The sequence below is a fragment of the Gavialis gangeticus genome, unplaced genomic scaffold, assembly GCF_001723915.1.
Source record: "Gavialis gangeticus isolate Ggan-Ray unplaced genomic scaffold, GavGan_comp1, whole genome shotgun sequence".
In the NCBI taxonomy this organism is placed as follows: domain Eukaryota; kingdom Metazoa; phylum Chordata; order Crocodylia; family Gavialidae; genus Gavialis; species Gavialis gangeticus.
The window spans coordinates 11,094,719-11,110,189 of NW_017729016.1; the positions used below are offsets into that span (position 1 = coordinate 11,094,719).

General features: G+C 42.3%; 2 protein-coding genes across 7 annotated transcripts in view; one reads left to right on the forward strand and one right to left on the reverse strand.

Annotated features, from left to right (window-relative positions):
• GDE1 (glycerophosphodiester phosphodiesterase 1) overlaps positions 1-187 on the reverse strand; it is a 7,719-nt gene extending 7,532 nt beyond the window's left edge. The window contains exon 1 of the mRNA XM_019512840.1: positions 2-187. Coding sequence (XP_019368385.1) covers positions 2-172 — 171 coding nt within the window. The 5' untranslated portion in view covers positions 173-187. The remainder of the gene's footprint in view (position 1) is intronic.
• Positions 188-2,838: 2,651 nt separating this feature from the next.
• Positions 2,839-15,471, forward strand: part of CCP110 (centriolar coiled-coil protein 110) — a 34,397-nt gene continuing 21,764 nt past the window's right edge. For 4 of the 6 annotated variants that reach the window (XR_002096525.1, XR_002096526.1, XM_019512841.1 and 1 more), the window contains exons 1-8: positions 2,839-2,928; positions 4,468-4,623; positions 8,126-8,254; positions 9,315-10,962; positions 12,253-12,377; positions 13,104-13,236; positions 13,981-14,120; positions 14,565-14,681. Coding sequence is in view for 4 of the 6 variants with exons in the window: in XM_019512841.1 (XP_019368386.1) it covers positions 4,477-4,623; positions 8,126-8,254; positions 9,315-10,962; positions 12,253-12,377; positions 13,104-13,236; positions 13,981-14,120; positions 14,565-14,681 (2,439 nt within the window). In the remaining 2 variants the exon portion in view is untranslated. The remainder of the gene's footprint in view (positions 2,929-4,467; positions 4,624-8,125; positions 8,255-9,314; positions 10,963-12,252; positions 12,378-13,103; positions 13,237-13,980; positions 14,121-14,564; positions 14,682-15,471) is intronic. The other 2 variants (XM_019512842.1, XM_019512844.1) reach the window with 2 other exon arrangements.

Consider the following 15,471-nt stretch of genomic DNA (forward strand, 5'->3'; position numbering starts at 1 on the left):
GCAAGACGTGCTGGGCCCGCGGCAGCGGCGCCGGCTCCAGGCTGAAGAGCCGCAGCGCCAGGTAGAGCCCGGCCGGCACCAGGCAGGACAGCGCCGGGCTCCGGGTCAACACCAGCAGCGCGCCCAGCAGCGCCGTGAGGGCGCCCAACAGGCCCGGCGCGCCGCACAACATGACGAGACAAGGCGCAACGAAGCCCACCCCGCTCCCCCCCGGCGCCGCCGGCACCCGAGCTCACAATACGCTGCGGGGCCGGGCATCTGCCAATCCACACCCACCAGTGTATTTTGCCAACAGCCAATCAACGCCCAGCCCCACTCTGCTATCAGCCAGTCATCCTCCAACAACTGGCCACTGCCCACCAACCGTCATGGAGAACACAGTCTGGCTGAGCCTCTCAACCAACGATTGGCTGAAATGCCGGAAAGGGGCAGGATCTGGCGCTGGGCCCCGCCTCCGGCCGGGGGCAGTGTAGCTGGTGGAGGGTTTCGCGACGTTGACAGCGCCTCCTGCTGCTTGCCCGGAGCTACGAAACCACAACCGCCTTTCAGCAATAGGAGTTCGGCTTATTAATGTTGATCTCCTGCTTTCTGCCTCTTTAGGGATCATGTTTTTAAGTTTTCTCTGCCCCAGACAGGCTGAAGCGGAGGCTCCCCTGTAGTCCTGCAGCTGTAACTGCGAAAAACCATTGGGAGACTTGGCATTTAAACGAATAAAAGTGATTACCCCCAAAATCTTTGCCGCTGCCTATTTAAAGGCATACGTAGAAGCAGCAGTGAGTGTGGAGGGTTTTGTGCCAAAAATCCCAGTAATCAGCCACTTCTAGGCTATTTGAGCCCTAATTTGGTATTCTAAGGATATGCTCCAGGCTAAGTGTATTGTGGCTGACAGGGCTTGGACTTCATAGCTGTAGCCTCACTAGTCTTGAAACTAAGACTTCCCTCCTGCAGCCAGGGCTGTCCTTAGGGGCGTGAATCAGGGCGACCGTTGCGGGCCCTGCGCTTTGGGGGGCCCCATGGAGCTGGGTGGAGCAGCGACTCTGCGCTGCTGCCAGCTTTATGTCTGGCTGCTGGGCAGCCCGCTCCCCCCTTCCCCAGGCCGCCAAATCCACCCCCAGCATCCTCGCATCCCAGGGGCAAGACTCCGCAAGGGCTGATTTGCCCCAGGCCCCGCAACCTGCTCGGGTCATCTCTGCCTGCGGCCATATGGTTGAAGGCAAGCAAAACTTGGGGGCATCTGAACCCCAAGCCTCTGGGGCCTAGGATGCCTGCTGCAGGATTTGGAAGCATCAGAAGCCCAGGTGAAGGTGGAAAATGCATGCTGGTAGCAGGGCCACATGGTTCTTGAATGACTCATGGATTTGGAATTGATTTGGCTGATTTGGGACACGAAGAATTTTCCTTAAAAAAACCAAAAACCAAACGGATTCTGCATTTAGTACTTAGCGTCCGCAAGTTCATTAATGGCACATTAAGTTTAGTACCTGTAATGACAGGTTCTAAATGCGCTGTAATCAGCACGACTGCACATTAGTGCAAATGAATGCTTTTTTGGTGATGTTAATGCACATTAGACTAAATCTACTGCACATTAGTGCATTAACATGGTTTTTGCCAGCTGCGCTAATGTGCAGTTGAATTAGTCTTCTGTGCATTAAGCCTCTAATGTAGCCATACACAGAGTAATGTAGGTGCTTTTGGTGATCTGCAGCCAGCTGTACGTTTTAAATGTTGAACTGATTTTGTAATGCATTTGTATTTCTCTGTTTTTCCTTCCGCTTCAAGCAACAACCTAAACTCAGACCTTGCCTGAGCCAAGTGTTGATAGAGTAAATGAATGCCTTTTGCCCTGATTGTCTACTGGACTTCTTCTCATGCTCTGTCTCAGGTTGTTGATGGCAGGTACTGAGCAGAATGCACAGGTTCCTTCCAATCTGACAGGTCCATCACAGTGAGCGTTTCTGCTATGGTCGTGGCCCACTATGGCAGCATGATTACAGCTGGTTGTAGCCCAGGCTGCAGAACATGATGACGCTTGGGAGCAAGTGCAGTCTCCTCTGACACGTGTCTAAAAGGAGAGCATGCCTGTGGCAGCCGTGCCTGTGTCCCAAGGCTCATGAGACCACGTGTTGCCATGTGCCCATGTCAAACACTGTCATCTCCCCGGTGCAAACTGGGGACGTGCCAATTCAAGTCCCTTGTTGCTGCTGCTGGTAACTAGACAATGAATGACAAGAAGAGAGGAGCTGTTTTCAGGGCACTGTTTTCAGGCCACGGGCAGCATGAACGCCGCGTGCCCCCGGCAGCTGGGGGGGAACAGTGAGCTGTTGGCAGGGCAGTGGGGGTGACAAGTGCCAACCAATGGTCGATGACTATTCACAGATGCCGCTGGCAGCACTGGCAGCAGCCAGTGGCGATCGCAGACTTCCCACAGATGCTGCCAGCAGTAGTGGCCTTTTTGCAGGGGGCGCACCACCACGCTCAGGGGGTGCATGTGCACCCGTGTGCACATACACATCACCAATGATGGGAAGGATTACTGGAAACAAAGCGTGGTTTACATGGAGTATCCGGATCAATCTGGGAAATCCGGGAGGGGCAGAAAACCTCCCACAGGGGCATGAGGAGGTACCCGCCTTCCCCTTTAGAGGATCAGCCTCTCTCCTTCCAAACTACAACTCCCAGCATGCACCGCTGAGGTAAGAGAGTCTGTTGCTCCCAGCATGCAACGCCCCCCGCCAAGCGGCGCGGGGACGGGCGCAGGGGAGCAATGTATGCTGGGATTTGTAGTTCTCCCCGCCGTGAGTGCTCCCAGGTGCGGTCCCCCGGAAGCGCAGGGGGAGGGGCGGGCTGTGGCCCCGGTTGCCAGGCGCCGGCGGCTCTGGCGCGGCGGAGCGCGGGGCCGGGATCCTGGGCGAGAAGGGCCGGCAGGTACCCGGGGACACGGGCCTGTGGTCGCTGTCCCGAGCTCAGCGCGCGGGGGCAGCGTCCGCGGCCCGGGCGGGGAGAGGAGCGCATGGATGCGCTGCGCTGAGCGGGGCCCTGGCGCCTGTGGGCGGCCGAGAGGGCGGGAGAGAGGGCCCTGCGCTTGGGGGTTGCTGAGCTGTGAGCAATGGTCTGCCTGGGGTGCCGGGGAGCGCCACCGAGTGTGTGCGCGCCCGCCCAGGCTTTGTCCCCGCGGGTGCCAGGTTTCTTACCCAGTTTGCAAAGGAGCCTTGCATTGAAGGGGGTATTGGGCGCTGCTGCCTTGAAACGACATCAGGACCAGGATTTGTTCTTTGCTTGGCCCAGTACATGCCCAGGATTTGTTCTTTGCTTGGCTGTGAGTCTCTTAGCATCAGTGCAGGGGTCTTCTTTGTAGCGCGGGAGACTTCTGGGAGCTCTGGCCCCCTGCCAGGGCTGTGGGCAGGCTAGCAAAGAGCTGCTTTTGGATCCTCCATGCTACTGCAGATTCAGCAACTACACAGACCATGTGTGCAGCCTGCGTTCTCCAGTTGACTTGTGAATAAACCTTGTCTGTGTCAGGTCCCCCCCCCACCCTCAGGCACCTTAAAAAGATGATTCCTTTTCTCCCCACTGCCACCATCTGCCCCTTAACGTACTGCGTGGTTTTCCTCCCTGCACTGGCCAGGTCTTAGCAGGACTGCTGTGTCCATTTGAGGACAGTGTGTTTAAAAAAAGAAAGAAAGAGAGAGCCCATTTGAAAAGCGTCTAGGCCAGAGGTTCAGAAATCATGACCCTGGGGCAGAAATGGAAAGAATAGGGTTTTTTTAGTCTAGAGACGAGAAAACTGAGATGATGTGGAAAGGGGAGGGTTGTAAACTCTTTTCCACATCTGCTGGGGACAGGAAAGGATTAATGTGCAGCAAGGGACAATGGTATGTCAGGCCCAACTTAATTGTATGAGTGTAGATCTGGCAGGCTTTTAGGATGCAACTAGATGAAAGTCTGTGAGGAAGGGTTTAGGTGTAGTTGGTTCAGCCTTTGGCAGGCAGGTGCACTAGATGACCTCTAGCATCCCTTCCAGCCCCATTTTCTGTGATTCTGTAGTAGGAGTGCAACATCCTATCTCTTGTACTGGCTTTCAGATGTTTGACTGCCAAAGTTGTAAAGCACGGCACAGTCAAACGAGAACTGTAGATGGTAACTAGGGTTACAAATGGCTTGAAACCTAAGGCTGTTTTGGAGTTTAAGATCCTAGTTTTGTTCCCATTGAAGTGATTGCCTTGAGGAGAATCAAGCCCTTTGAGACAGCAGTACACTGGAGATTACTTAACTTGGAGTCCATAATAGCACAAATTAACAAGAATTTGTATGAAATCTTCCATGTCACATTTATGTCTCTCACTGCAACATATTGTAGAGAACAGTTTGTTTCCCAATTGTTTTCACAACCTGCTCTTGTACTTGTGCTGCTGTATTTCTTCTATTGGTAGTACAATGGTGGTAGTAATATATCTCTATGTGCAGTTTAATCATATGAAGATGGAAGACTATGAAAAATTCTGTGAAAAGCATCTTGCCAGGCTTCAAGGAGAGTTGCTACCAAGAGAAATCTCTTTGCCTACTCAGCACAAAAATATTTCACTTATCCAGTTCCATGGCGTTCCTGTGCTTTCACCTTTGGTAAGTTTGACTTTTAAGTAGTTACATTTAGAGAAGGCAGAGACCATTTTTGTTCACTTATCTATATTGGCTTATAGTGCAACCAACCATGACTAGCACATTTCTGTAGTGTTCAGGAACAAAATCAAAATAAAGCTGATGGGAGTGGAGTTTTATGATACAGTTAAGTAAAAAAAAAAATAATTTTGCCCATTCCAGAGTTTGGATTGAGGTGTTTACCACTTGGGAAGTACTCCTATGTTGGATTATTTCATAGCTTCCCATTATATCAGTTGGTTTTCCAGCCTTATTTTGTGAAAGCGGCTCTTTTCCTACCCTGCTCTCTTCTTGCTAGGCCCTTGTTTGATTAGTACACTCAGATAAGCGCAAGTTATAGTGTAAAAAGGTCCTTACCATTTTTGTCTAGACAACACTACAACTGCTGGTAGAGTTGGATAGTAAGAAATGCAGCTACAAAGCTGACTAACACAATCAAAGCCTTTAAGATGAACATGCGGCCCAATTGATTATGCATCCCACAGTGTGCCCCTCAGGTCTTTGCCATGCAGAAATCTTTCTAAAATCTTTTCTAACATCAGAGGCTTCACTAGGAAGATTTTGGAGAAGTCTCAGTGCAGCAGCAGCTCCATTTTAATTATGCCTTAACTTGTCTGGTATATACAGAGTATGGAAGTGGATTATTTACTATGTGTCCTTTCACTTTGTGAAATAATGTGTGTGTCATAAGAAAAATACTTATGGTGATATAAACCAGGCAAATACTGCTACTATCATACTTCATTATTTTTAATGGAAAATTGCTTATTTGCTAGTTGCTGAATGTCATTTGGGTTTATTTAAAATAGTACCCAATAAAAAGAGTGGATGGAAATGCTAGATTGATTGGAAAGTTTTGACTCAAACTTTTTTTGTTTGAAAATGGGGTTTTCAGCTAAACAGGATTTTTTTTTTATTTTTTTTTTTTGCTAAAAAAAATTCAAAATTTTCATTTTATTCAGAAATGCTATTAGAGTGTCTCAGCAACAGGAGATGCTGTTTCATGGGAGATATCAATTTTTTTCCATCTATTTCCAACCGGCTCTAAAAGATACTTAAGATGGCACCTCTAGATTAAATGACATTATTGTTTTTTCTTCTCTCCCTCCTTGAGTTTACTCTAACTTATTCTTGTTTTATAGTTGGTGTTGGTTAGCTCTGTTATATATGTATATTTTAAGTGAATTTTTTATTTTAAGATTATTTATTTGTATGGAATACAGAAATGGAATGACAGAACATCCTACAAACGACAACACTGAAGGAGAAGGCTAGGGTGGCAGTTTTAGATTTGATATCCATTGCAAGGCAACCTCAGTAGCCTGGTGCAGGTCTTCATTGCAACCATTAAAATGAAATTGGGCATTTGTCCATGATGTATGCTCTAGTTTCGATTTTGCCACACTCAGACTTGAAGTCTTTAATAAAATTCCATTTATGTAGCAGGTTGTTACAACTTCCTTGTTCAGTATGAACCATGTTCCTTGCTGTCCAACTCCATCTTGATAAAGCAAAGCTAGGAGGTTTAGATGTGGCATCTGTGATAAGAAATTTATTTTAAGATGTTGCAACTTCTCCAGTCATCTCCATACAATTCTAAATGATTTTAAGTAAACCTGGGTTTAATCAGCAGTTGAGTAAGGAAAGTTAAATATGTTCATATGGAAGGTTTTTTTAGCTTATATAGAATAAAACAAACATGCCATCCATCATTTTGCATAACATTGCAGCATATTTGCCTTATCTCTTGACTTCACTGGTTTGAAATATGAATGTAGTGGTTCTTTAACAATGAGATATTGTATGTGGCCAAGCTAGGGTTTTTGGAAGGAGTAAAGTTTAGACTTCAAAATGTTTTTTTCAAGTGTAAAAGTAAAGTGAGAATCCCAAAAAGTTTCTCAAGTACATACATGGGGAAACTCGTTCACTTTATAAAATGCAAATATAGAAAGAAACATTGGCCTGAGATTAAATCTAATTCCATTTAATTCGGTTTTATGGTACCAGCTTTTGTGAGACCAGACTGAATTTTAATTTATAACTAAAGTATACCCAATAAAAACAAGAATAAAGATGTCTGTATCTTGTGCTTCAGGGTTGTTGGTTGTAGCCATGTTGGTCTAAGGACATAGGCAAATGAGGTTCTTTGGGTAAATGTGATATCTTTTATTAGACCAATGAAATAGTTGGAAGAATTGCTCTTTGCAAGCTTTGGGGCACAAACACCCTTCTTCAGGCATAGGGAGAGTGTGCTGGTGTTGTATGTGCTTTCCTGGGTGGAATAGAAGGCCAAATGCAGGTCTGTGAAAATGGAAATGCTTTTCTATTCTACCCAGGAGAGCACATAAATCACTAGCAAACTTTCCCTATGCCTGATAAAGGATGTTTGTGCCTGAAAACCTGCAAAGAACAATTCTTTCAACTATTTAGTTGGTCTAATAAAATATATAACATTTACTGAAAGAACCTTGTCTGCCTGTATCTTGTGTTGTAACTTTGTATTAGGCATTGAATGATAATTTAGAGCAAGCATCAGCAGTCTTTAAAGGCTGCGGGCTGGATTCCACCATTTTGGATCAGAGGTAGACAGGTGGTAGGACCCAGCCACTGCTGCTGATTTCTCCCCACTGCCAGCACCAGGACAGTACTTGCCACTGCTGTTTTTTCCTGCACCTGCCAGGGAAGCAGCAGCAAGCAATAGCGACAGCGGCAGGCACTTTCCTTGTGCCCACTGCTGCTGCTTTTCCCTGCATTGCCTCTGCTTCTTCCTAGGTCTGCCTTTCCCTGTGCCAGCACAGGAAAATGTCTGTGCTGCTGAAGCCCCATGTCCTTGGGTTGGATCAAAAAGTTCTGCAGTCTGGATCTGGACTGTGGGTTGCTGACCCTTGCTCTAAAACTCAATGTTTAATTTCATATATAATTGTTAATTGCAAGGGTTTTTAATTACTTGGGCCCTTATCTCCTGAAAAATATATATGGATTAGGGCTACGAGAGGCTAGAAGAGTGGTGTAGAGCATCTTAGAAAGTCGTCTTATATCTGGGAGACAGGTTGGTGCGAGGCCCTCAAATCGCAGCCAACAAGTAAAGTGTAAGGGGAGGGAAACTAGTGTGGAGGAGAGGATGCACAGAGGATGCTTGTGCAGCCTCTGAACAACATTCAAAAGGTCTGTTTATCAGTTCTGGATAGCCTTGTGTGTAGAGGGGCTCCTGCATCAGCTGTTAAGGGATTTTTGTAAACCCAGTTCTTTAATTTCTGCATACTTCTTGCCTGTGGTCCAATTTATTGGGCTTTATGTACATTAAATAGTTTTTGGCTTGCCAAAAATGTTCCTTTACAGTTTAAAAGAGGTTAATCTTTAAACTGCGTGAAGTCTCCAACTTACGTGGTCTAAGGTTTTTTTTTTAAGATTTTTTTTTTTTTGCATTTAAATTCTTTTTACATGTCCTTGGTACCTTGTCTTGCAGCTTAACCTTGAGAGAAGAAAGGAAATGCAGCAAGAGAAGCAAAAAGCACTGGATTTAGAGATCTGGAAGCAGAACTCCAAGAAAAGGGCTTTACTTAATCGCGTTCAGGAGATTCTGGAAAATGTGCAGGTAAAGGTGGTGGAAGTGTATTAGTTAATGTAGAGAAGGCATTTTAACACATGCGTTCTGACCATTTCCTGATGAATCCTGTAATCTAAACTGGGTGTTGTTTTCAGTTAACTTTCTTTTTACCAGTACTTGTTATTAATTTATATAGTATGACCTGATCAACAGTTGCAGTAAGTACGTGCAATTATTTTGGTACAAACTTGTTTAGTATTTGGTGTTCAGTGCTTTATTTTGTCTGTGTACAAGACACAACTAGCAAAATAGTCACCTCTTGTTTTTGTAATACTGTTTAAAATTGGTAGATTGTAGCAAATTGGCAGATCTAATTGTTTGGATTTTGATTAACAAACTGTTAACTAGTGATGTGTTACCACTTATTTTTTCCAGAAATTGTGGGCTAAGTAACAAGCTTTGCAAAATTACAGCACTCACATGCATTAATATAATATTGTAACTATATGTTTTTCTTTTTATGCAATAATGGGATTATCATCAGGTTTTAGGCAAGTGTTTAAACTTGAAAAGATAATCTAATATACTCTTAATAAAGCCACCTAATCTGGGTTTATAGTAGAATTGCAAGACAGCCCTTAAATTAACCTGTTGGGTAAATGAACAGTGTTTACAGTGAGGTTGAGTTTTGTTTCTTGGGTGGTAAACGCATCTATTCAGCTTCATGTATTGTTTACTAGTGTGTGCATGGAAACAGTCACCTGATTTGGGATTTGAAAGGCAGACCAGGAACATATATCAAGAGTATAAAAATACTGGTTAGCTTTCTTCTAGGCCTCCTGGAGGTAATGGATATTTAGGTGATGACTTTTTACTCATCTTAGTTTAAACATCCATGTTGGTGTAAAATGCAGTTGCTATTGCTTGTGCCTGGAAAGAATTATGCCTTTATAAAAACGGGCAAATAATATGGAACATTCTGTGCACTTAATTTTTTTTTTGGCTGGTTGTTAAAGAAATCCTATTCCTTTGTTTGTTTTCTAATTCTTTATAGACAACAGGGCTTTATTGCAATAAAGGGATATGAAATGTTTTCAATTATGTGCAGGTCAGAAAACTCTCCAGTGTGAATGATTTGGATCAATGGGAAGCTGAAAGTATTCACCCTAATTTGGAGTTAAAAGCCTCAGCTGGCTTCTCTACTCTACCAGACATCAGTTTGCCAAGTTCTACTGCTGACTGTCACGCTACCGAGCTTGAAAAGCCATTAGAAAGTATGCTGTCGGACACTAACACCCTGGTTCAATTAAGCGTGATAGAATCTGTTAAAAGCACAGAAGAACTCGTTCTTCCAAAGCAAAGTGAGAGCAGCCCTTCAGAAAACTTAGCTTGCCCAAAGGTTGCATCCCCTGATCAAACACAAAATATGCTCGCTTTAAATGCACATCTGAACAAAGAGGATATGGGGGTGCTAACAGTTAATGAGGAAGTTGCAGATCCCTATGTAATGAGTCTTCAAAATCTTCTGAAAAAGTCGAGGGAATACGTAGAGAGAGAACAAACGAGACGTAGCACAAGAACTAATTTGAAGAAAAGTATTAATGAAAGTCATTCAGATAAAGAAAATGATGCAGTTAAAAGCAGTGATTTAGTGAAAGAGAAGACAAAATTTACAGGCAGAAGTTGTACAGGTATGACACTTGATAAACCAAGTCTTAATAAATCGAATATGGTTCTCCAAGGTGCCTCTCCCCATTCAAATAGCATGAGTACTTCAGCCTCATCCAGTTTTTCCAAAGTGGACATACCTGTGAGAGCAGGAACACCCCCAGTTTTGGATTCAGATTCAGATGAAGAATTTAAACATGTTTCCACCTTTGACCATGACAGTAGCATTGTCAGAAGCCTTACAGGTTCCTATGCCAAATTACCCAGTCCAGAACCAAGTATGAGTCCTAAAATGCACCGAAGACGTCCGAGGCCCTTATCCATGGGTCACATAGTTATAAATAACCCTGTAAATGCCTATGAATTAAGTCCTAAAAACAAGGGGAGAGCAACGGACTTGATCATACAAGATGCTGCTGACAAGGCCAACGTGTCTGAACCTGTGCCAAAGTTCACCACAGACTTTGCTATGCTTTGTTCTAGCAAAGTTCACAAAACGCCTTTGGACACCTGTGATGGACTGGCGTTTGGCAAATCAAATCCAGTGCATCAACAGTCTGTTAATCAATTAGAAAGCAAAGGAGTTCCAGTGTCTGCTACAGTGGAGGGTCAGCTAGTGCTGGAGGGCAGAGGGCTGTACAAGGTGGACAGTGCTACTTGTACTACAACTCCAAAATTGCACGAGCCTTATGCAGCTAGTCAGTCCCTAGTAACCCAAAAACTAGTAAGTATGAACGGACTCAAACCAACTAACTTGCTAGAAAAAAACAAAAGTACTTCACCCATGGAACTCAATAAATCTTATGATGTAGAAAACCCATCTCCATTACTGATGCAAAGCCAGCTGAAGCAACAGCAGATGGATACTCCAAGTCTTTGTTTTGGAAATGAACACTTTCAAGAAAATGGTATTGAAAAAGTGAAACGTAGGCTGGATATGGATACTGATGGCTCACAGAAAGAAAACAAGCCATATGTTTCATCAGTTGGAACCGAAGAACAAGAGAGTTGGTGGCTGCAAGATCAAAGATGCTCCCTGGGATCTATTTATGTTAACGAGAATGTAAGCTCAGACAGTACTGCAAAAGGTAAACTGATATTTTTTTCTCTAGTTAATCCTTTTCAAAATAAAAGTTTTCTTTAGTTAGAAGTCTCAGTTTTAAAAAATATGTAATTATTGTGCTAATTGTTGTCTTGACGATAAATTGACTTGTAGTCCTGTCAATACATATGAAGGAGGAGTTGAAAAGCTCAGGGTTTCTTTGTGTGCTTTTATCTGTAATCTGTTTTCCTTACTAGTGTTTCACTACATTTCACTTTTGTATTGTTTTCACAACTTATATAGTGATTATGTTGAAATGACAGAATATATTTTTATAATTGTAAATTCCTACACATTAGATAAAGTTCCTATAGTAAATGACATTTCTGAAAGATGCTCTAGAAATGGAGACTTCTTTAAGCAAAGTGAAGCCTGCTTCTTTGAAGGCAGAAGTCCTATAATACATATTTAACAATGGTTTGAGCATCTCCATAGGTACTTGTGTAGAGTAAATAGATGATGTCGGGAAAGGTGATTTTCCCAGTTTCTGAAAAACTGTCCTGCTTGTTCAATATCACCATTTGTTGCTGTAACTGGAGCTTCTCTTTTTTCTTTATAATTTGGCGTTTTCTTGTTGTTTTACTGAAAATTATGTCTAGCTGGATTTGAAATCCAAAAAGAATGGAAATGAAGCACTGCTAGAAATGGTTACAAAAATTCCAGTGAAGCTCTCATACAGTGAATTTCCATGTTCCACGAAAAGTCAATGGCTCTACAAACATTAGTCTAATGGACTGGATTTGGCCTTTATGCTAAGGTAGAGCAGTAATCTGAAATATAAGAACATGGATACACTTTGCAAATAAAATAGTGAATGTAAGGAGTTGGAATATTATCGTGATATGCAGTCTCTTTTTGATTCAGAAACAAAAATGTCACATCTACTTTGTATTTTTCTCCAATGAACTTCATAAGGAAGCTAGATATGAGGGGGTGTATATGTGTTTTGAATTTGATCAAGCAAGAAGTCCTGCTTTTTTCAGAGCTAGTTTCTTCATGTTTACACTCTTGTGCCACTTGTGCCATCTGAGAGGGCTTATCTCATAAATGTGAACCTGATCAGGCAACTTGCGGAGCTGCGCTTGCTGATAAATAACTTTGTTTGCTCTGTGTTACCGGGAATTGTGAATAAAAAAGTATTCTACTTTTTTTTGAAAGAGAAATATACATTTTAAATCAACATTTCTTTGTTTAGGGTACAGAACATTTAGAAAATATGAAGAAGAATTAAAGAATATATGATTAATTCTTTAAAATGCATGTGTTTTCTTCTCAGAAGAGATTTTAAAAAATAAAATGTTGGCTTTTGAAGAAATGAGGAAGAGGCTTGAAGAGCAGCATGCACAACAGCTATCAATTCTGATAGCTGAACAAGAAAGAGAACAGGAGAAACTGCAGAAGGTGAGGGAACAAGACTGGAAAACTCCAGTTTGAGATGGGAGCAGTAGCTGCTTGTGCTTTTTGTTTCAGTATCTGGCAATTTAGGGCAGTGAAATAATATTGCTTTTTTTTGTATGTCATGCCCAAGGTTGGGCAGTTGTTATAATCTAGTTGAATTTATGGCAGCTCTTTGGAGAATGTGATAATGTGAAAGCCTTAAAGTTGACTATCATCTTGTTCTGGATAGGGACAGTCAGAGCACTGAGAAAAATAATGTAACAAACAGGAGGCTTGGCTCATTGACTGTTTTAGTATAGCAGCAGAAAGGCATACCCAGGAGACAGATGTATAATTGATGTATGTTTTCATAGCTAGTTCTAAAAGGGAAGTGCTGCAATAGGGAATTAGACATCCTAGAAGAGCGAGAAAATTACTACAATCGGCTGGTAGTAGCTCACGGTATCCATGTATATTAATACAATCGAGAGGGGAATCTGTGTTTTTACAGTTTGGGAAAGGTTTATCTGGGTTTTTAAGTGTATATATTGTCTAGTAAGCCTATTTGAAGTGCAGTTATATTTGATGATGTTACATTAAGATTAGTGGAAATTAAGATGTCTATAGGTAGTGGCTAAGCTGCTTATGTTATATTGAAGCTTGTTGAGATGCCACGGCTTTTCAAAATGAATCTAAATTCCATCATATGGAATGAAAGATCTGGTTTTATGGCAGACTTTTAATCTGCAGGAGATAGAAGAGCAGGAAAGGAGGTTGAAAGGAAAGAAGATTGTTACAACAGAAACCGAAATACCCAAAATGAATGTTTCCAGTGGAGTGGAATTGGAATGGAGAAAAATAAGTGAAAGTGGCGTGCTGGAAAGTATGCTGACTTAAGTGGATGCAATCTGTTACGCAAATTCAAATAGCACTGGTAAAACTGGGTGGGAGTATACAGTTTACTGGGCACTTTAAAACAGGATATACTTTCCTGGGTCATGGAATGCACAGTAGCAACACCTCTGCTTCATTAATTGGGATCCAGTCTAGGCAGGAAGTATTGGAAGTTAGTATCTTCCTGCAGGTTGGTGATGTATGAAACCAATTGATGGTCTTAGTCATGTACTTCATAAATGAGTGTACACATTGCAGCGTCTGAAACTACCTCTAATAAAAATCTGGAAGTACTTTCTTTGATCTTAAGCCCTCCACAAAAAGTCCAGTATAGTATCTCTTAATATTCAACATGTGTATTGTGGACTTTTGCACACATTGGTATAAAGGGAAAGTCTGTCCCTCTCTGAACCAGTTAGTTTCTGAGATTCCACCCTGCACTACTTTCTGCTTTGATTATGTCTTTTTTTTAAATTTTGAACAAGCATAACTGACAAGGGATATAATGTATACAACAAGCAGCGAATGGAACAGTACTAGTCCAGTGTACACCCATGAAAAGCTTCTAGATTAAAACCAGGGTGTATGTGTGTTAAAAAATATAGTGATAAATCTGAATTTCTGTGGAGTGACATGCAAGTATTTGGGTGGTGGTGTGTGTGTGTGCGTGCTCAGTCTTCCTGTTTCGTGCTCCATTTATTTAACTACATCTACTTGTTCTACTTATGTGTAGGTTTTGCCAACAGCATCACACCCAATAGCTTTGCTTCAACAAGTGACACTCCCTTCTACCTCTGGGGGCCATCATCTGGTGGAATGTCAAAAATCTCAGCAGCCAGGCCCATTAGTAGAGTCAAGTCCAGGTGGTCACAGGTAGGAAAATAGATTGCATTGTATCTTTTTAAAAATCATCTAATCCTTGCCAGGTAGATATACTACAGCTAAAAGCTCCCAGTGCAAGAGAACTGAAATCCAATTAATCTTTGACCTGCAATTCTTTAGATGAGGTTGAACTAGGAGATCTAAGAAAACAGCTGAAGAATGTTATTCCCCACCCCCAGATTACAGAATAAGCAATGTAATCATGTAACCACATCTTCACTGATAACCAAACTAATATTGTCGTGGGCACCTCTGATCTAGCTAAAATGCATTTAGCAAACTTATATTGTCTAGCCCTGAATGCAAGAGTGGTGAATAAACTGATTTGAATTGTTTGTCCAAATCTATCAACCAAGCTAACTATATTTAATTCCATAATAGTACTTAGCTCAGACAATTTTTTTTGTTTTTTTTTTTGTTTTTTTTGTTTTAAAGGTTTTCAGTCCAGAAGTGCAAATGAAGTTCAATAAGATCACTGCATTAGCAAAGGGTTTTCTTACTCGTAGGCTCATGCAAACTGAAAAACTGAAATATTTAAGGCAAACTGTCAAGGTAAGGAATAAGTGACAAGATGTTTCTGTTTCATGTATATAGTCTTCTGTTGTTTTCACTCCCCTCTTTCAGCTTGTAGATGAAATCTTTTCTCCTGAGAAAACCCATCCTACTTTCAAGATTGATTTACAAAGTTTACTGGATAGTGTGGTTCTCCTCTTCAGAGGTTGAATGAACTACACACCATACTCATGGTGTGCAGGTTCACTTTTTATAGTGGGCTAAAAGTATCTTCTCTGTTGCATAGTGTGGGTAGCTAACAATGATGGAGTACAAAAGGGAAAAGATAGAGGAGCATCTTTCTTCTGTTAGTCTTATTGCTTAACAAGACAGCCATTCATGAGTAGCACCATCAAAGATGGTGAAGGGCGCACTTCATTTCCTCTGATGTAAAGTTTCCATGGTCAGAGTTCATGTAGGTATTTGGTATTATTTGCTCCTGTGCTACATAGATGTATGGTGCATTTATGTACAAAGTAAAAACTGACTGGGTACAACATACAGCACTGTATCTGATTTTTGGAGCAGTGAATGCTACAGCCTAGCTGCCAGGTTTTCTCTGCTGAATTGCAGTAGTCAGAGGAGGTTGTGGAAAAGTCCTATATTTAGAGAATCATGCTTAAATCCCTCTTGTTTCAAATCCTGCCAGGCTGTGTCTGCATTTTCCTTCTACTTGGACCTTTGAAATTGAAGGAAGAGGAACTAGATCCATTTAGGATTTTAGGGCTGCTACACATCTGTGTGGAGCCTGCTCCAATGCACTGGAAAACCATTGTGTTGGAGCAGACTC